The sequence below is a fragment of the Lissotriton vulgaris genome, chromosome 8 (genome assembly GCF_964263255.1).
Source record: "Lissotriton vulgaris chromosome 8, aLisVul1.2, whole genome shotgun sequence".
In the NCBI taxonomy this organism is placed as follows: Eukaryota; Metazoa; Chordata; class Amphibia; order Caudata; family Salamandridae; genus Lissotriton; species Lissotriton vulgaris.
In genome coordinates this window covers 541,173,576-541,196,152 of record NC_141696.1, presented here as the reverse complement: position 1 = coordinate 541,196,152, position 22,577 = coordinate 541,173,576, and the positions used below count along the sequence as shown (strand labels likewise).

The window sequence follows — 22,577 nt, the reverse complement described above, 5'->3', positions numbered from 1 at the left end:
TCCTTCTTTTATCGGTAGAGATGCCCATACCACCAGTGGCCATGTCCTAATATGTTTTACTACTGGTGATTTGGTTCATAATTTTAGAATTATTCTGACTGTTGTGAGTGATCATAATCCACTAGCTGTATCTATGTTTTCCAGGCAGAAAGCTCTATCGAAATTACTTGTGTGGACAACAATACCCCAGTTATGCCAAACAACGTCCTTATTAAAAGGGGAGGTATTGATCCTCATTGTGTGCTGCAAAAGGTATTATCTATGAGTTCATTAGAGTACGTTACTGCTTGGGTACTGAGGTAAACCAATGATGGGTTGTTGCATGCCTTTGGAATCATTGTCTGGTCCCTTAATGCATCACAAGTTCTCGCCGGTCATCCGGCTCAGCAAGGACGTCTACGGCTACTCTTCATACCGCCCACTGGTGCCCCAGCCCGGACAAGCCGCCGCTGGCCCGACCAAGCCCCCAACCAAGAGGAAGCTTGGCTATTGTAAGTGGGTGCCAGAAAGTGGCAGCGAGCTGGCTGCGGGGTTGGACAGCACCAGCGGTGGCGATGAGCATGAAACAAGTAGCACCAGTAGCGGCGGTAGCTGCAGCAGTGGCTGTAGCAGCCCCCTGCCAAGTCCTCTGACCCCCGCTACCTACCTGCACCTGGGCCACTCCCTGGAGGAGATCTGGGAAGCGGCCACTCCACGCCTGCTGGCCAGCTTTCCCCACATCCTCGTGCTGGATGTTTCATGCGAGACCAGCCTGGCGGCTGCACGGGGCCAGGCACACCACATCCTGCGGGTCAATCTGGAGCCCGCGGTGTGCATCCACCATTTCCCTGTGGCCTGCCCCCAGCGCTGCAAATGGACTGTTTACACACCTGAACCACACTTTTCCGGCAGTCCTCCGAGCCCTACCTCATGGCCCAGGCATCCAAAGATGCATTCTAGAGTCAGACGAATAGCACAGTGCCCCAGGGGATTGGCTGGGGTCCCCGGGTCACGTGAGGCTTGCATCCATGAAAGAACATCCCAGACCTAGCCCCACCGTCTTGGGAGGAGATCTCTAGCGGAGAGTCCCAAAGGAGTGCAGGCTTTCCTTTATGGCCTTGTGTGAAACGGCCTGCCTGAACTGACTACTCTTAGAGGATTTTTGTATGAAACGGCCTGCCTAAACGGCCTTCCTGCCTAGGATTTATAGACCCTGATTGCCTCCTTGGAGTTTGTTCTTCCGCATCTAGCCCACACATGTGACTGCTTAACTTGCCCTATCGCTGCATAGTTGAAGATGCTTCAGAGTAACCGTCAAGTGATGTGTCTGGGAACTGACAGCGCAAAATGGCGGAGCGCAAAGGGAGACACTAATTTGTTGTTTCTTGTCCTCTCCCTCGGTACGTCGGACTTCATCCTGCCGACCCTCAGTCATTGCTCCTCGGCTGGACGGCATTATCTCTTTCTCCCCCCCCTACGTCCCTGTCTCTCCTATAACCTATCTCATCTCCCTCCCTCTCAATTCAATTCAAGAAGTCTTTATTCGATTAGTTCATCATAAAAGACATAAAAATACAGTATAAACACATGAAACATTTAAAACAAGTATTAAATCATTGACATCTAATCAGCTTCTTGTGGAACTATACAAAAGTTTAAAAGAGGGTCGAGCAAGACCATACATCCATAAAATACACAATATTTAGGCAATCACCATTTGGTTATTTTTAATAAGCCTGATTCTAAGCACCCAGGCCCACCCAAGAAACTTAGCAACCCCCACAACAATAAGCGGATCCATGATAGTTTTTAACAATCTCAATGCTTCCACAGCCGATCTGGTGCCTAGGTGTCTACACACCGGACTTAGCCATTTGGCTCTGGGGGCAGAATATAGTGGGCACACGTACAAAAAGTGGTTCAGGCTTTCCCCAATACCATGACACTTAGGACAGAACCCCGATCTATCTGTTCCCCATTTTTTAGTGAAGTCCCCTATGGGAAGTGAACCGCATCTAAATTGAAAATATAGTTTGCGGTCCAAGGGTTTTGTAATGGTGTCCCAGTACCCTTCTAACTTGGGAGTGTCCTTCTGTGCAATAAACAGTCCAGTGAGACTGCTCGAGCTCATTTTTGAGTACATGTTATGAGTCACCCATTCCCAATAGCATTTTTTAAGTTCCTTTTTTGATGGGAAATTGGCTGACTCGGGCGAGGACCACAAATCGCCAAAACCCAAGGTAAATAAGGTAGCCTTAAGGTCTCTAAACCATCCAATTTTTGTCGCACCAGAGCTATTTTTTACCTCCAGGCAGGCTTCTGCATAATGATGGAGTTCTGGCGTCGTCCACAGGCGGCGCCAGAATGTTAGTGGGCGAAGTCTTGCTTGGTCCTCCACCGTGTAGCACCCCAAGTCATAGAGAAGGGGGATTAGTGGTGTCGACTGAGGCAGACCTGTAGCCATTCTTAAGAATTTATTTTGGGCATGTTTTAGTGAATCCAAGTTACTTCCACCCCAGAGCTCCGCACCATATAGGACTGCTGATAAAACCTTTCCTCCATAGATCTTAATTAGCGGCGACATAGGCCTCGTGAATGACCCTTTATGTTCCTTGATCAGAGCCCCGCCCAACTGTTGGTGTTTCATGGTCATGAGCTCGATCTGATGGGTCCAACTCAAGGTGTCACTGAAGGTAACTCCCAGATAGGTGAAGTTCTTTGTCTGCTCCAAGGGGGTATCCCCCATGGAAACCCTGGCCTTAATTTGTTTGTGCCCCCTTAAAACCATAAATTTGGTTTTGGACACGTTCACCTCCAACTCATGTTCGCTGTAGAAACTCTCGAACCTTGACAGTGCATTCTGCAAGCCCTGTCTGGTTCGTGAAATCAAGAGAGTATCGTCAGCGAACATGAGCAGGGCGATTTTCATGCCAGCCAAACTTGGAGCATCCATGGAAAAGTTGTCATAGTACTTGGTAACTCTATTGATATATATGAGGGAAAACAAGGTGGGTGCCAAAACACAACCTTGTCTGACACCTTTATCCACTGGAAAGTTCTCTGTCACCTCACCAGGTTTTCCCCATCTTACAAATGCGTATGTCTGTGCATGGAGGTTTACAAAATGGGAGGCATGCCCATATCTAGTAGGCAATTCCAAAGCCCGGCCCTCGGGACAAGGTCAAACGCAGACCTAAGGTCTACGAAGGCCGCGAATAGGTTTCCTTTACCCAAGGCAACCGTCTTCCAGTGCAGTAGCATGAAGCGAAATGCCTGGTCCAGGGTGCTCACATGGGGTCTAAACCCAGCTTGAAGGGGAGTAAGAATGTTATAATCCTCTATCCAGGCCTGAACCCTTGACAGAACAAGACGGGATATGATCTTCTGGACCGCGTCAATAAGACTGATCGGCCGGTAATTCGATGGAACCGACCAGTCACCCTTCTTGAAGATGGGCAAGATCTCAGCACCAGCCCAAGAATCAGGTACCCTGGCACCCCTGGCCAGCGAATTTACCAATTGCAATAGGTACGGTACCCATAGATCTTGATCCTGCTGGAAAATGTCTGCAGGGATGCAGTCCGGACCAGGCGCTTTACCCCTAGGGATGGCATTCAGGACTGTTTCAACTTCTTTGGCCGAAAACACAAGGGTGTCAAAGGTTAATGGCCAACTAATAGGATCTTGTCTAGCACTATGACATCTAAACTGTTCCTCAAAATGTGTCACCCATTTCTGTTGATCAACTGATGCGGGGCTTGGGCGATCGTCCTGTGACTGACCCCACCTAAGGAGATGCCAGAACTGCTGGAGGTTTCTGGAGCCACAGGCCTCAGCTAGTAGAGTCCAGCGCTCATCATCCCATGCGGCTTTAGCCTGCCGTTTAACTGCGTTATATTCCTTCCTACTGGTTTTAATTAGGGCTGGGTTCTTTGATTTTAATGCCTTAAACAAAAGCGAGTGAGACTCGCGGCAGGCTTCGTTATACCAATTAGCAGGTTTCCTCGCCTTCCCTATACCCTTGTTAGCTACAAATTTAACAAAGAGTGACTTCAGGGACAAAAACAGGCTGGCATGAATATCAGAAATTTTAGGGATTGTCAGTTCCAGGTTATCACACTTTTCAATTTCCCTTAAAGAATTTGAAACCAGAATTCTGATCTTTGTACGTGCATTCACATCAATAGATACCTTTGGCCATCGAACCCGCCTCATGTCATTAGTTAGTACCATGGCCTCTTGTACGGGGTTGGGCTGTCGCACAATCGGCCCGGCAAAACTAAGGTCCTTCAATTCCGCTATGAGTGGTTCGTGGTCGCTTTCTGGTCGTGGCTTAACTATCATGTCCAATACTATGGGCCACAGATTAATGTCAACTAGGATGTAATCAATACGACTACTATGTCTGCCGCTGAAGAATGTGGGGTTGCCCATCCTATCCGAGCTTACGCGTCCGTTTAGGGCACGCAACCCCCAGTTCAGGCAGAGTCCTTTGATGAATGTAGCGGCTTGAGACCACTTAGTGATCGGGGGTAGCTCAAGTTGTGGAATCCCCCACATCATGTCCTCTCCCTCAGTTAGTAACCCATCCTCCCTGCTTAATGGTTCAAAACAAGTGTTGAGATCACCCATTACAACCACATGACCTGTTGTTTGGGTGGAGCCTAGGAAATCATCCAAACATGTTAGGGTGGATGAAACTCGACCACCCGGAATTCCTCTAGCATATACATTGAACAGCAGTATGTCCAGCTCACTATTTGTTTTCATGCTGATTATCAATATATCAGGGCAGTCGATATGAATTTCCTTTACAAAAACACCTGCAACTTGACGGACCCATGTAGTAAGGCCCCCCATGGCCCTGCCTCTTTGGCCTCTAACTGCAAGTTTGTGAAAGCTCAAGAAGCCTGGAAAATATACTGGAAGAGTTGCCCAAGTCTCCTGAAAAGACCAGACATCACCTTGATGGATGAAATCAGCCCAATCAGGAGTGCATATACAGGATTCAATTCCAGCCACATTCCAACATCCCATGGTGGTACCCTTTTCACAAACTTGGTCACACAGTACTGTTGCGTCTATTGGGAGGGGTTCACTGAGCTGGAAGGAGGATTCTACAGGCAGAGGTACATCTGTAATCAACCCTTCCATTGGTAAGCATATTGACCCAGCCTGTGTAGTAGCCTCAGGGTGTGCGCCCATGATAGAAACATCCATGCGGTGCAGTGAGGTGGATAGCAGAGCTGGTATGTCAGGCTCTCCTGAATAAACTATACATCCCTCCTCACTACGCTGGGGTCGTTCTGTAGGACTTTCAATGACATTACTTGGAAGGATACTCAGGTCATCTCCCACACTCGAAGTGTTAGGGTCGTCATCCCTTTTCTCAAGTGCTGGTCAATCATTAGTCGACAACCCTGATAATGGGTCGTATAAGTTTCTCAGTGGTATGTTCCAAAGATCTTTGGGATGGGTAGGCCTATTGGGATAGGGATTTGCTGGGTAGAAGCTTGGGGGCTGATGTAACTGTATGTGGGCGGGTGTTGTAGGAACCATAGGATAAGGGGGCTTGTTCGAGAATGGCAGATCTAATAAGGCTGGGGGACCTATGGGCTGGGTATAAAACTTGGCCCAGCCCGGCGTTTGTACAGGGCAGTTGTAACTAGATTGTGTGTAGGATCGATACTGCGCCTCTGGGTTAAACTGGGGTCCATGAAAACTTGGTGTAAAATTGGACCATTTAAGGAGGCTTTTGGTGTTTTTATTATTTCTAACAGGAGGATGATCTGTTGGTTTGATCAGGGTCTCAGGATAGAAGTAACTTAATTCCTTGTGGAGATCCCTCCCTCATTGTTTCCCACATACCAATCTGTAAGATGGGATACAACTCTATGGTCCCTAAAGTTAATGATCACTATATCCCCCTCTATATCCTTAGGGCGAACCCCAACCCACTGACATCTTCTGACTGTAACAATATCCCCATTAAGGTTGGGAGAAAGGGGTCTATTTGTTTTCAGCCAAAAGATGATTTTGTTTTTTAAGCTTTCATTGTTTTCCCTATCCCCTTCCGCAACTGGTGGCACACCTGTCATAACAATAACATAATTCAGGGAGGCAGGTGGCAGGTCAACGTTTTTCTTCAGTGATAGGGGTTTATTGGTTTTACCAGTGGAAACAGCATGTTTACCCATCCCTTTCTTTGACTGTGGCGCTACTCCCTTAACAAGTGGTTTGCTGACTACCTCACTAGGGTTTGCTTTGACAGTAGTGGTTGTTCTAGAAGGTTTAGTAGCCACAGGCAAAACTTTATTTGAGGTAGTGACTGCTTTGGTAGCATTATTAGTTTGTTGCCTGGTGGTACTAGTTATATTGCCAGCAACTAGGGATGATCCGGGGGGTTTGTTGGATGGGCCCCTATTCTTATCCAGGCTAGAGGAATGTATAGGCTCAATGGTCGCCAATAGGCGATCCAATTTTTCACCCATTGTCCTAACACGCTCCAGCAGGGGAAGCATATATGATTTGATGAGCTTCTCTATAATACCATAAGACACCTCATTTGCCCCTACGGTAGCTAACTCAAGGGTTACCAGATCATGTATATCTGGTTGTACTGGCTCTACAATATGCAGGACCCTTGACTCAATGTTTGTTTTGGGTAGGGATGGTGGTGGTGTCTGACAGCTTCGTCCTTTCCTTTTTACCCCGCCATTTCTCCTTTTTTTCCTCGGTGGAGAATGCACAACCCTCTTGGCCTTATCAGGCGTGATTCTAGTTTTACGTATACTCGTTTCAGGTATACTCTCGTCTGGATCGATACAAACCAATGACAGGTTGGGCAACATGGGACATGGTTCTGATTCCCTGATTCGGGTATCGGGGATGTTTGTTTCAACAAAGCTTGAGTGATCAATAGGGGGACAAACTAAGTGACCTCCACTGGTGGCACTGGCACAGGGCGGGGAGATAACAGGGAACCTAAATATACTAGGGGTTCGGTTGAGATCAGTAGCATCGACCTAAATAGAGCTCAAACCTTGGACGGCTATTTCATGGGTATTGTTTGAATCTGACAGCGCTGGCAGTGGATTTTTCTTTAACTGCTCGATAGAGCGTCGACGCTCAGCTCTTCTCTCTGCAAGGAGTAAGTCCATATCAACCTCCTTGGTAGATTTCTTAAAGAATTTATCTAAGGGGCCAAGAACAGAGACACTCACACCGGGGGGGGCAGAGTGACTCATATCAAGGGAGGATAGGTTGAGCTATCAAATCTTAGTGAAACCAATTTAAAACACTACTGACTGTACACAGGGAAAGGGTGCAAAGACACAGCATGCAACAGCAAGATGAAAAAGACCTGGCCCAGCCCGGCCTCCTGAGGCCCCGGACGGCCACAGACGGTCCCGCCCTTGTCCCGGGCTTCTCCCGGCGCCCCCCCGCGCGCTCCCGTGCTGTGGGGATGGTACTTCCTCTTTGTAGCTGTACAGAGGTCACTGAGGGGGCGGTGCCGGCAGGGAGAGCAGCCCAGCTGGAGACGGGCGCGCGGGGACTCCTGGTCCGTGGAGTCCACCGCTCTTTGCTCGCAGCCCTGCCGGTCCAGTCAAGTGAAGTGAGGCCCCTTGATGAATCCTATCAGCTGCTGCAAACCGCGAAGCGGGACCCGCGGAGCGGGTCCGGCGAGGTGTGGCGGCTGCAGCAAGCTGTATTGAAGGTGCTCAGAGAAGGGCTCGGCGTCAGTATCAGCAATCCGCCTTCAGGTCTGCAGAAACGCCACTTAAACCTTTTGGAGGTGGGGGCGGTGCCGGCAGGGAGAGAATCCCAGCTGGAGACGGGCGCGCGGGGACTCCTGGTCCGTGGAGTCCACCGCTCTTTGCTCGCAGCCCTGCCGGTCCAGTCAAGTGAAGTGAGGCCCCTTGATGAATCCTATCAGCTGCTGCAAACCGCGAAGCGGGACCCGCGGAGCGGGTCCGGCGAGGTGTGGCGGCTGCAGCAAGCTGTATTGAAGGTGCTCAGAGAAGGGCTCGGCGTCAGTATCAGCAATCCGCCTTCAGGTCTGCAGAAACGCCACTTAAACCTTTTGGAGGTGGGGGCGGTGCCCGCAGGGAGAGCAGCCCAGCTGGAGACAGGCGCGCGGGGACTCCTGGTCCGTGGAGTCCACCGCTCTTTGCTCGCAGCCCTGCCGGTCCAGTCAAGTGAAGTGAGGCCCCTTGATGAATCCTATCAGCTGCTGCAAACCGCGAAGCGGGACCCGCGGAGCGGGTCCGGCGAGGTGTGGCGGCTGCAGCAAGCTGTATTGAAGGTGCTCAGAGAAGGGCTTGGCGTCAGTATCAGCAATCCCTCCCTCTCTCTACTACCTTGGATGTCTTATTTCTCAGTTCACTCTGTTGATAAGTAACATACAATCGTTTTTATCCTAATCATTGTGATAATAGAACCTTGAATGAATTTACTATTTTGCATAGTTACAACTCTAACCACTAGTATGTGTAGTTGCTCTTTGTACTTGATATCACATTTTGTGATTCTGAGCTTTTTGCCTTTGCATTTATCTCCTGAGTGACTCTACAACGTACTCATTTGCTTTTTCTGCTATCCGTATCTCTTCTTTGTGGGACTCTTCAACTCTCTGACTCCCTCCCTTTGTCCTCCCTGACTCTTGCCTTTTGTGGATCCTGTCTTTTTCTGGAGTGTTAATTTATCCGGGTATTGTATGTTATCTTTCAGTAATTAATGCAATTTACTTTTGTCATTTGTCCCCCCCCCCCCTGTTGACCTGCCAGTTCCGAAACTCTCCAGAGCCCCCTGTCCCTTGTAGCCCTTTGACTAAGCACTCCTTCTCCCCTTGTTGGGGAAATATCTAATATTCTTACTCTGGAGTCTCAGTTAACCCTCTGAGAGAGTTCACAGCGTCAAGGGAAACACGCACAGCGGAGGCATAGTATGGCACCCCTTACCAAAGCACTCTCTCTCCCCTTGTTGGGGAAGGATCCAGTAGGTAGACCTTGGAGTTTTAGAGACCCCTCAGAGAGTCAACCGCGTAAAGCACCCTCCCCCCTCTTTTCATGCTCTCTTACTCTCCCCTACCGCTTTCCCCTCTTTCATTCTTTGTCTACTTCCCCTGCGGCTTTCCCCTCCCCCTTTATCTCTCCCCTTGCCTGCTACGCCCCCTAGCCCCCTGTCCCTTGTGCCCTTTAACTAAGCACTCCTTCTCCCCTTGTTGGGGAAAGATCCAACTACTTTAACTCTGGAGTCTCAGTAATCCTCTGAGAGAGTCCGCAGCGCTAAGGGACCCACTCACAGTTGAGGCATGGTGTGGTGCCCTTGCCAAAGCACCCCCTTTCCCCTTTTTGGGGAAGGATCCAGTAGGTAGGCCTTGGAGTCTCAGAGACCCATCTGAGAGAGTCCACTGTGTAAAGGGAGCCTCTTGCATCTGAGTTGGGGGAATGATATCACTTCCCCTGGGATCACAGCTTGCTGGACTTTGGACGCAGCTTTTTCTAATCTACCGGTTTGTGCCCCCGTCACCCCCCTTCTTTCATGTTGACTCTCACCCTCCCTTCCTCTTTCCCTCCTTCATTCGCTGTCTCCTGCACCTGTTCCTACCCTCTCCCCCCTGAATCTCTCCCCTTGCCTACTTTTTCCCTTACGCATATGCCCTTATTGTTTGTCTCGACCGAACATGTAACGATGTAGCTATGCTCTAATAACTGTATAACCTTTGTAATGATGTAACCTGCAACTATGGTCTGATACTCATGTAAAGCGCTCTGATACCTCCTGGTCTAGCCAGCGCTATATAAAACCTTTCAAATAAATAAAATAAAAATAACCTTTTAGATGAAGAACTAAAAAGGGTAATTTTTGGTTTGATCCCATGTGTACTCAGGTATCCAAACATTTACAAATTGCTCTGCATAGTTCCCCTAGCGACCATTCAGCTGATAAGCAACTAAGAAGGAATTTCAATTTGGTACTGGCTTCCCTGAAAAAGGTGCTTATAGAGGAGGCCTGACCAAATTTAACACAGGCAGCTGAAACAAATGATTTCACCTTATTTTGGAGCATAGTCAGTGCCCCCTTTTTAAAAAGCTGTATAGTACCTGAATGTATTTCATTTGTTTCTCAACAAGCATCGGTTGATCATTTCCCCGGTATTTTTGATTACCATAATGGTAATGCTCCCCGATTTGTGGGTGAGAGAGTGAACCATTTATATCATAGTCCTTTGAATATTACTTTGGATGAAGTTCTCCTTACCCTAGACACTAGTGCCGGCGGCAATTTACCTGGCTCTGATGGAGTCCCGGTTGAGGCCTTCAGAGAATCGGGAGAATTATGGGGTCCCATTTTGACTGAGTGTTTAATGCCGTTGCTGAGGGCATGATACCATCTAGCTGGGCTGATTCGATTATAGTGCCTATCTTTAAGAAGGGAGACACATCTGACTGTAAATGCTACCATCCCATCTCTGAATGAATCTGCTAAATTCATGTTCGTCTGCAGAGATTAGGGGAGTGGGCATTGGATAACACTATAATTATCGGAAGACCAGCATGGATTCAAGAAGGGGATGGGGACTGTTGAGCAGTGTGTGAATCTTTATCTGCGCAGAGAAACATTTGGATTACGCTTTTAAAATACCCTGACTCTCCTACATTAATGAAACTTACAAACTACTGTTTAATTTGCCCATACAACATGACCCACATAGTTTGCTAGCTCTTGAAAAGAGTGAAAATAAGTTGTCATTCCTAGGTAGTGGATGAGGAAAAGAACCCTTGCGGAATCAAAGAAATCCTTGGTGGTTTCCTACATTTCAAATATTTCTCAGGAGGGATGCCAACCATACTTGTCTTGGGTGACTAATATTAAGCATTGTTTTGTACTAATTTGGCCACAGTTGAGCATAGCATATTTTTTAGTTGCCTTTCCTATTATGAAGCAATGGCCTACGGATATGACACCTTTTTCATGTGATGGCATTTCGAAACAAAGCACACAGCACTTAATTTTATTTTTTAACTTTTATGAAGGTCTAAGGAAATATTATCTAAAATTGATTTTCCCTGCACAGAATATTAGGGACCATATGGGACTCACTCTATATGTCTCAGTACTGCACTTTATATATGTGGTGCGATTTGACTTAGGAAAAGTATTATATTTTAACAGGCAGTTTGAGGGTGTAGGTGAGGATTTTCAATTGATTTGATTTTTATTTTTGTATGTTTTACATACTATCATAAATGTAACTATTTATTGTGTATTGTTTTTCTAGGTACTCATATGGCCATTATGATTGTGCCGAATAACAATGTTGAAACAAATCAAATGATTCTGTTGCATTTAATCAGTTTCTGCCATGATTTTATAACATTTTATGTTATGTGCTTTTAAGGTTAATTAATCATTTAAACACTCTCTCCATTAATTGCTGTTTTCCAAAGGTAGCATTCAATAATTGAGTCTTTTCTTGACATCTGTACCCTTCTCTTTCTTTTTATTCAGTGTTGCTTCCTTTTCAAATATGTCTCCCTTTCATACTCTTTCTTTCGTTCCATGGTTATAAAATATGAATTATTCATAATGCCTGTTTTGTAAATCACTATATACAGAATTAGCTGACTTTTAAAATGAACTATTTTCACTAACATTTTTCTTATACTACTAAGTATCCCCTGTTGATAAGTTAATACTTCAAACTCTTAGGAAATATTAGAATACTTTTTAATTTTATGTTGTATTCTTCAATAACAAAGATACATTTACTGTAGCTAAAACCCTTATGTACAAAGATTTCATTGTTGCATCACATTGTTAACTCTTTTCTAAAAATAAATATAGTGCTACATACTATAGATATATGAACACACATCAATATGTGAGCAAAGCACCAGAATATGATTTTCAAAGTTTTTCACAAACATACTATTGGTCTTGATATCTGCAAGAATAATTAAATTCATAATGTATATAAATCTTTATTATTATTTGTTTTCACATTGAGTAAGCAAGCACCAATAATCAACTAACAGAAATACTAAAGTTCCAACAGCACATTTGCCTTTTATCTTTCTTCGGGCTTCCCTTAAAATCTGTCAGTGAATGTTGCTGTTTGAAGGTGTAATCTATAACTAGCATGCAGTAGTATTCCAGAAATTATTCCCTAAAAGGACCTGCATATATTCATCATATGAATCCATTACCCCTATTAACGTTGCTAGTTTATTAGTAACTTATGAGGTGCCTAAACATTTTTAGGCAGTTAACGAAGTCAAATAGTTTAAATTCCATTATAATAATTGCTTCAAGCATACTATACCCATATATAACCAATAACACCAATGTTGGCAGCTAATTACTGAAACAGCAAAGCAATTTGATATTGAGACCTAACATCTTTTTCTCCCCCTGCTCTACACTGACACTAATTTGTAATGGCAAGCCAACTAGTAAACAAGCACAGCAGATTCATTACATAACTCAACAACTCATTCTTGTCTCATATTTATATACTCAATGATTCACAGATCTCCAGTCAGTCATTGGACCAAGAATGATATTAATTAGTGATAACCATGCTCTATCGAACACATCCATTCCATATCGAATTAAACACACGCAATAGAAAGGAACACTCATTTTATCAATAATCTAAATTAATCAGCCAACTGACCAAGTAAGTAAATTGGAATCAAACATCCAGTCCTTAGTTGAATTACAATTGAAGCACTCCAGGTCTCATACATTGAACTCACAGTCAGCAAAAGGTAACCAAAAAACCATAAAGAGTATACCATCAACATCCATCTCCATGTATACATTTAAATGCTGTGTCATGGTACTTGCTAACTAACACACTCTACCATACCTTTATGTTCGAAAAAAAATTATCTACGTCTATTACCGGGCCGAAGACGGCTGTAATGCCAGAAACCGGTCCCCGGGAGCTTGTTTCCTTCCCAGTGTAAGAATTGGCTTTTGTAGTTTGGTTTGCCCTGTTCCCATCATGCACTGGTACAGGAACAGACTAATTTGCATACAGCCAGGTTCTGAAACTGGGATGGTGCAGTGAGCTAAAAAACGGTGTTGGATCTAGCCCTGATCTCCTGACTGGGTGAGAGCTTTCTGCTTAATTCAGAGACTCTGTCCCTCACCACCCCTTGTTGTAAATATTTTTGTCCACCCTAAGCGTGGAAGGGTATTCTCAGATGTGAGACCCTTGCTTATTGCACCATCAGGATTCAAGCAAACCGGGCTGAAGACGGCTGTAATGCCAGAAACCGGTCCCCGGGAGCTTGTTTCCTTCCCAGTGTAAGAATTGGCTTTTGTAGTTTGTTTTGCCCTGTTCCCATCATGCACTGGGACAGGAACAGACTAATTTGCATACAGCCAGGTTCTGAAACTGGGATGGTGCAGTGAGCTAAAAAACGGTGTTGGATCTAGCCCTGATCTCTTGACTGGGTGAGAGCTTTCTGCTTAATTCAGAGACTCTGTCCCTCACCACCCCTTGTTGTAAATATTTTTGTCCACCCTAAGCGTGGAAGGGTATTCTCAGATGTGAGACCCTTGCTCATTGCACCATCAGGATTCAAGCAAACCGGGCCGAAGAAGGCTTAATGCCAGAAACCGGTCCCCGGGAGCTTGTTTCCTTCCCAGTGTAAGAATTGGCTTTTGTAGTTTGGTTTGCCCTGTTCCCATCATGCACTGGGACAGGAACAGACTAATTTGCATACAGCCAGGTTCTGAAACTGGGATGGTGCAGTGAGCTAAAAAACGGTGTTGGATCTAGCCCTGATCTCTTGACTGGGTGAGAGCTTTCTGCTTAATTCAGAGACTCTGTCCCTCACCACCCCTTGTTGTAAATATTTTTGTCCACCCTAAGCGTGGAAGGGTATTCTCAGATGTGAGACCCTTGCTCATTGCACCATCAGGATTCAAGCAAACCGGGCCGAAGACGGCTGTAATGCCAGAAACCGGTCCCCGGGAGCTTGTTTCCTTTCCAGTGTAAGAATTGGCTTTTGTAGTTTGGTTTGCCCTGTTCCCATCATGCACTGGGAGAGGAACAGACTAATTTGCATACAGCCAGGTTCTGAAACTGGGATGGTGCAGTGAGCTAAAAAACGGTGTTGGATCTAGCCCTGATCTCTTGACTGGGTGAGAGCTTTCTGCTTAATTCAGAGACTCTGTCCCTCACCACCCCTTGTTGTAAATATTTTTGTCCACCCTAAGCGTGGAAGGGTATTCTCAGATGTGAGACCCTTGCTCATTGCACCATCAGGATTCAAGCAAACCGGGCCGAAGACGGCTGTAATGCCAGAAACCGGTCCCCGGGAGCTTGTTTCCTTCCCAGTGTAAGAATTGGCTTTTGTAGTTTGGTTTGCCCCATTCCCATCATGCACTGGGACAGGAACAGACTAATTTGCATACAGCCAGGTTCTGAAACTGGGATGGTGCAGTGAGCTAAAAAACGGTGTTGGATCTAGCCCTGATCTCTTGACTGGGTGAGAGCTTTCTGCTTAATTCAGAGACTCTGTCCCTCACCACCCCTTGCTGTAAATATTTTTGTCCACCCTAAGCGTGGAAGGGTATTCTCAGATGTGAGACCCTTGCTCATTGCACCATCAGGATTCAAGCAAACCGGGCCGAAGACGGCTGTAATGCCAGAAACCGGTCCCCAGGAGCTTGTTTCCTTCCCAGTGTAAGAATTGGCTTTTGTAGTTTGGTTTGCCCTGTTCCCATCATGCACTGGGACAGGAACAGACTAATTTGCATACAGCCAGGTTCTGAAACTGGGATGGTGCAGTGAGCTAAAAAACGGTGTTGGATCCAGCCCTGATCTCTTGACTGGGTGAGAGCTTTCTGCTTAATTCAGAGACTCTGTCCCTCACCACCCCTTGTTGTAAATACGTCTATTACTGATCATTTATCGTTACCCCCATTAAAACTCATTCACCATCTGGTCAAAAATCTATCACTGTAAATGAAAATTCTTCATTCCCTCACCTGAGATCACATTATAAGCGATCAAATGTAGTCACCATTTAGGAATGTCAGTAACATAGAAACATAGTATTATATGCTTGCATTCCATTCTGTAAATGTACCTTCCTCCAACAAAATAATGTAGTCATTCAAGATTGATGTATATTAGTATAAATTGATTCATATCATCTAATTCCAGTCACTTATCTAATCATCCCAATTTACAAGTGAGAATATGTGCTGCACCATTTCATTCTCAAGTCACCAGAACAGCTGTAGCCATAAAAATAATTTAAAGATATATTAGAACATTGGAATGTTGGGAGCTCTATTGAAAACAATGAAGTGCACCTGGCTTTTAATGGCCGGTAGAAGCCCGGAACCTTAACGTTCCTCTGTTGTCGTTCACAGCTGTTGCTGTGAACAAAATCCCCCGAAATCGCTTTGTTTTATTTGCTAGAACATTCTGCCCTATAGCGGCGGAATGATCTAATGGTCTTATAGCCCTCCGTAGCTGGGTTATACCACCATTAAAAGTCCTGCTCCCTTCTTGAAGGCCCTCACCTTCGGCTCAGGCCTTTAATAATAGAACAGGCCTTTTATGGCTGGTATAGCCCACTACAGCAGGCTAAAAGGCTATAGTGTAGCTATATTGTCTGGTACTGGTATATTTCCTTTCATTTCAGATACCTGAATCATGCACTCTCATCCAAATTACTATAATCCAATTACACATAAGGCATTATCAGTCTAGTTGTTCAGGTACAGGAGTAACCACTATGACAGCATAGGCACAAGACGCCCAAGGGCAAACGTATGCGCTTTATAAATTGTATTAATAAATAAATAAATAATTAACTCAATAAGACTAATTGGCACACACCTGTAAAATAAGTCAACAAGTTGCATTTCTACCATGTCTAAAGGCACCCTGTTAACCAAGGATAATCACCTCTTAGGCAGTTATACATAGGTGCTTGTACTCAATACCAAATGTATCACATCTCACACCATATATTAATAAATAATTTCACACCTCCACAAGGTAATTCAAAACAAAAATAGCTAATGATCATCACTCAATAATAAAATGTCTCACATGAAAGCATCTCAGGTTCAAATAATGTATCCTAAAAGTATCCATACATCCTGTCATGCATCTACGACATCCTTCATATCAAAACAGCAAAACTGGTTGTCACTCAAAGCTAAGTTGTCTCAGATCGAAACAGTATGGACCAATAAGAACTTTTGGAGTTGTAGAAGAGTCACATTGCATTTTTGTGCAGAAATGAAAATGTATACTACACCCACCTTACTATAATTCAGGCCTTATATAATTCAGAAAGCAAAGTGGATCCCTAAATCCCTCTCTGATGTAAAGATTATATTAGTTCCTATTAACACAGATAAATTGCAGGAAGCAGTATAATTTATTTTCTTTATTCAGACCCGCTTCTACAGTACGTCAACAAGAAAGTCACCTCAGTGGTGGCTGGTGGAATTTGAAACTGGTGTGACGTATGCAGATCAAATCAACGTATGCGAAGGTGGGTTAGGGGGGTTCTCCCCTGTGAAGATTTTTTTTTTAATTGGCCTCTTTTTGGTGCAATTTTCAGCACTCTTTCTGTGAGAAATTGACTAAAAACTAAGTGGCATATTATCAAGGGGGTTTATCTCCGCTTTTTTGGCTTTAAAAGCCAAGAAAGCGGAGATAAAATCTCCCTATTACCTAGCTGTCGCTAACACCAGTTAGCGACAGCTAGTAAGAGATAGCGACCATCCTGGGCTCCGCTTTGCATGTCAGTGATATTTATCACTAATGACATGCAAAGTGGGCGTGCCAAGATGTTAGCGACTGGAAACAGTCGCTAACATCGCTATCTCCTATTACCAACTTTTGGAGATATTTGCGCTAAGCGCGAATATCTCCAAAAGCTAACACCTGCCCCTGAGCAGTTCTTAGCCATGTTATCCAATGGTAGGTGGATAACATGGCTAAGAGCATTAGCTCGGTAATGCACGAATATCGCTGACTTTTCAGCGATATTCATGCATTTCGGCCGATTTTTATCGCTTAGGAGATAAACCTTGATAATAGCAAGGTTCCTAAGCGATAAAAATCGCCGCAGCTCGGCGATAAAAATATCGCCGCTAAACCAACATAGCGATAATTATCGCTAGTTGTTGGTAGTATGTCCCTCAGTTCTTCTAGGCATTCATAAAAAAACGTATACAATATTTCAGAGAATTTCTGGGTTGCCAAGTAAGTCTGACTTCTGAAGACGGCTAGGGTACTAAGCACGACTGCTGTGGCTCTCCCTTTCCAACAGAAAACACTAGTTAGTGATGTAAACAAGTTCAATGGACAAACCTGGGGTCTAGGGAGAGTCCCTCTCCAGAGAAAGAAATTTAAAAATTATTGGCAAAATGTGCATTTTAAAGCAAATGAATGCAGCGATAAAGCAAGGCTTATTAAGCAGTGGGAACGTATAGTCTTGTAATATTAAACACATTAAAAACTGCCCTGTATCTTGCATTAATTTGTTCACCAGTTACTGTAATATGTAAAATTGTTCTGCATGACAACTTTAGCCCTTTAAAATGTATGCCTGCTCAGTGTCTTGCACTGCATGTAGCATTACCTTTGGAAAAATATGCTCTAACCAGACTTCGGGAAGCACCCACAGCTCCTGGCTGTAACCAGTCATATAGAAATATGTGCAGGCAGGTCTTTAAGTGAGATGAAAAAAGTGGGTGCTCCCTATAAAGGAACATGCCAAATACATGTCTGTGATTCCCATAGTGTGCCATTAGACCGGTATTTTGGTTTCTCTCTGAGATGTAATTGTATCCAGATAAATGGCACAGCAACTGACATACGCCTAAAGCCTGTCAGTATGATTGGCTTTGTCACAGGGTGTTAGCTGTTTAAGATAAATGAGTAACAACAATGATTTCTTATAAATAAGTAACATTTAAAATGTTTAAATTCTGAACTTCTGAAATAGTGAGTCCTAGCATTGAGGCCAGTGGAAGGAGTTTTGGCCTTGAATTATGTGTGTGTTATGTGAGATATGTATCCTCTTTTTCTCTGCATATCTTGTCCATCTGCACATCTTCAACCCCTCTCTTTCCTCTTCAGCATCCTCTTTTCACTCTTCCCCGAATGCCCTTCCTCACATCTCTGTCACTTTCCCACCCCCAACATGCACTTCACACCCTCAAATATAAGCACTGTAATTTCTCTTACTTTTGCCTTGCAAATATTTTGACATCAGTGTACCCCCTTCACACACATTTCCACTGAATTTTAGTTGCAAACGGAATACACAAACATTGTTCTGTGTGCTCTGCAGAGAGGCCAGCCCACTGACAGGCACTTTGTTTGGCTTTAGCCTTAGCACCTGTGTGCTCAATCAAAGCCCCTCATAAACACCTGGCATGGCTCAAGCCTCAATGTATGCACAGAAAAAAATACAGATAAACAACAACATTATAAAATAGCTAACTCGTGGGGAATGCAAAATTAAGTAAACATGTAAAATAAGAGAGGAACTAAATCGCTAAAGTGCGTTCCCTCGATAATTTTAACATTCATTGTTTGCAAGTCAATCCATGTTTTTGGCATCAGTGTTAACTTAGGGGCATGTACTCAGGGCCAGTTTTAATGCCATACATCAGAGAACTGGCCACTGTAAGCAGTGCACATGTTACACAGTAAGCACATATCTCTTGCTTTGGGCCTGACTCGGATATTTGGATCCATTTCACAAGGGAGCAAATGCTGCAGCTCCACTTCTAAAGAATACTATGTTTTTTGGCTAAAAATACCAAGTGAAGCAGACCATTAGACACCATTGCGCGCTGTCATGATGCAACTGTATTCAGATGGAAATGTATCTATAGAAATTCATTAAATGCCATTAAATAACAAATATTAAAAACTGGATCTATGAGAATCCATGTTTAACTGGTCTACATGGATTGTGTTCGATTACTTGAAACATTTAATATATCTGGTAAAGAGACATACAATTATCGTTTAGCTACCTTCAAGATGATATATAATAGACCTATTTGTCCTGGATGTTTTCATGGGCTGGTCCACATCTACCACACCATGTGCTACTTATCTCAACAAAAAGCAGAGTTTTCACAATATTCATTCTATAAAATTCGACAGAGGGCAGTGATATTAAATGCTAAAGGAACCTAGTGACAGCCAATCTCCTTCAAAAGATATTACATTGCGCATTACATCTTCGCAGATCACAGGGTTGAAAATAAAAACACTTTCATCTCGTAGTGGAGGAGTTTAGAGCAGTATTTAGCCCGCCCTTCACAGCCGCATTCCGAACCTCCTCACGGCGGGTGTGCTGCATGCCTTCCGCACACAGGCACCCTCTTTTACACTGGACCATACCCGGGCACTGGCACCTCCCATACTCAATGTCTCACATTTTACATACTTGATAACTGACTACCAAACAAGGACACGAGCGGCAGATTTTAAGAGGGCATCATTGAATAGCTGTCTTAATAAGCACACAAACTTCTATGTTCTATTTATTCTGTTCTCTTAATGTCTGTACAGCACTCTGATGTGCCATTGATGGGGGTTGGACCCGAACAAAATTAAAATAAAACATTCCCATTGCTACGCTTTGGTTTTACTTTTTATTTGTTAACTCATTTTCTGGCTGGAGAAAAACCACCAGGGCTTTGCAAATCTTCCCCTGCGAACATAGAGTGGTTTGCAGAACATTACCTTATGCCTCACTGTTGTTGTTACTGGCTGTGTGACACAGGACGTGCTTTCTAACATGCATAGTAAACTCTAGTTAACAGGTGCACAGCTGACAGTGATACACGAAATCTGAGTTATTTCTATGGAGGCATCTTAGAAACAAAATACCTTGCATTTCATGATTTCATTTACTTAGTAAGTGACATCATGAAATGCACTGCATTTCTTTTCTACAATGTATCCATTTACAACATACACACATGTGTGTGTGTTCAGTTGTATATGGAGGTATGGTAGAAATCAGTGAGCTACCGGTCTCGCAGGGGTGGGAGGACGGTTTAAAAATAAAGTACAAATATATTAATAAAAGAAAACTTACCTGGTCCACGCCGCCTCTGCTGCTCCTGGCCCGTGGCCCGACTCTTTGGAGTGGATGGCAACCCCTCTCAGCCAATCCAGATTCTGCATCAGCAGCGCCAGGATTAGATAGAGCAGGGATACTCCTTGCCCATTAGGAGACCGGGGGCTGCTGCATGAAGCAACCCTCTGGTCCCTCGCTCTCCTAATGGGAAGAGTAGTAGAAGTGGGCAGTGTGCATGTTCGGGGCTGGTCATAAAAATGACTTGCCCAAAACCAAACATGCGCACCACTGCTGGGCTGTTAGTTACAGTGAGTCTGCGTCTGTCAGTCTCTCAAGTGCTGCTGCAGCCCCACCCACCCACCCTCTTCAGCCTTCTTTACTGTCCAATTGCCTTGCAGCCTTGGCCGTGTCCAGTGTGTGCATTTCCGCGCGTCGCGTGACCCCTGCCCGACACTCAGAGTTATTATTAACTGCCACTGGAAGAAGTTGCATGAATTTAGGCGGGCGCGAATGGAGCCACGTGGCATTAGTGGGACAACACCCCAGCGCCCCTATGGACGCACTGCTACTGATTCATCTACTTTTGGCCCATCTAAAATCTAATTCCCTGTCTCCACTCCTTGAGTTACAGTTAATAGATTATAAACCATGAAAAGGGGAATCATACAGGATGTTTTTCTTTATAATTGAGAGCAAGGCAATAGTGCACATTAACATTCCTAATGGCTCTGGCATGTTCTTACATCCTCAATGTAAATACTGTTATGATGCGTCCTACATAGACTTGCAATTACAAATACTCACATAAACTACAAATGTGCTGTAAAATTTAAAGATTATTCCACTTTATAAACAACTGGTGAATTGTATTTAAAATTCAAAAGTGTGTTGCTCCCATATTTGCATATATTTCAATTACTGCATGTAAAAAACCTAAACGGATATAGAAAGCCACCTATTCTTTCGATCAACAGTTCTTACAAAATTTGCGCTGATGGTGTCTCTTATAGGGGTCCTACTGCAATAAATAATCTTTGGTTTTGTTAAAGCTACATTCTTCAGTCCTGGCACCTTACGTCAAATGTTGACAATGTTTATTCAAAGTCTTGTATATATAATTAAAGGCGAAGTTAAAATTACCAATAATAGAAAACCTTTTCTTCCCTCTTTGTTCTGCAGATTCAGTAGGATTATCAGATCTCTTTTTACTTTTAATAAGAGATTCACCTTTTCTCAATAAATTACCATCAAAGCCTCTCAGTCACTGTCCATGTGTCAATGCTAAAAGGTTTTTCTTAAAAGATCTTTCATCGCCGCAATTTCTGTGTATCGGAACCATTTTTGTAACAGGAATTACACTAATGACTGATTTACGATGTACTCTATCTGCTCATAAAATATTGTTACAAGCTATATCCTTACATAACAAGCAATTGTGTATTTTAATATCCTTGATCTAAAATTCAGTATCCAAAAATTTAAATTTTATCGACTTATCAACAAAGTGTAGGAAGTAATTAATGATTAGTATTCAGATATGTAAAGTAAAGCTACATCTGCTGTTCTGAACCTGTCTAAATGACAATTCATCTTTTCCAGAATAAATATTTTGGCCATTCTTTAGCACCCAGGAACCAAGTATACCTCTTCTAAAAACCAACCCGGAAAAAATTGGCATAAGTGGGGGCAAACTGGAACTCATGGCAATATCCTGTTACTGATGGTAACAATCTACATTGAACAGTAAAAATTCCTTAATATCATGTAAGCCATTTCAATTATCATTTAGTATGATCAAAATAATAGGCTAATCTGGATGATAAGCAAATGTTCCCAGGTCATAAAGAGGGAAAAGGGGTGCAGAAAGAAGCGAGAGAGGTCCGAAAGAACCAACAGAGGTGCAGACAGAGGCAAGACAAGTACAGAAAGAGACAAGAGAGGTATAGAAAGATGCAAGAGAGGTATAGGAAGAGGCAAGAGGGGGCAGAACTTTGCAAGAGATGTGCAGAAAGAAGCAACCGAGGTAGGAGGGCAGAAAGAATCAAGAGTGGTACAGAAAGAAGCAAGAGCAGTGCAGAAAGAACAAACAGAGGTGAATAAGGAGGAAAGAGGGGTGCTGAAGAGGTGCACAGATGATCACGTGGTTTCGATGGTTTGGAGATTAGTAATCTGTATTTTAGAATGGGTGTCAACGGTTAAATTAGGGTGTGAAGAGGTGCATCAGATGATCACGTGGTTGATGTCAACAGTGATGTCAACATGATGTCATTTGAGATGTCATCAGTGATGTCACTGACCATATCCTAAGTGATGCAATATGTGATGTCATCAGCAGTGCATTGAGGGGGGCACAAGTTTTAATTAGTTCAGCTAACTATAACAACTGAATGTCTCTGGTTTTGTACGAGTCAAATGTCTGACTAACTATAGCGACCTTGAAACCTATGGTTTTTTCAATGAATTTCTAAGTTTTTTAAATGCTAATCCCTAACTATA

At 43.9% G+C, this 22,577-nt stretch overlaps 1 protein-coding gene across 1 annotated transcript; it reads left to right on the top strand.

Moving 5' to 3' along the window:
• Positions 1-352: 352 nt before the first annotated feature.
• Positions 353-1,030, top strand: LOC147697279 (coiled-coil domain-containing protein 71L-like). Its single transcript, XM_086936128.1, has one exon. It carries the CDS (start codon positions 353-355, stop codon positions 1,028-1,030), a length of 678 nt encoding a protein of 225 aa, XP_086792254.1.
• The last annotated feature ends 21,547 nt before the right edge of the window (positions 1,031-22,577 follow it).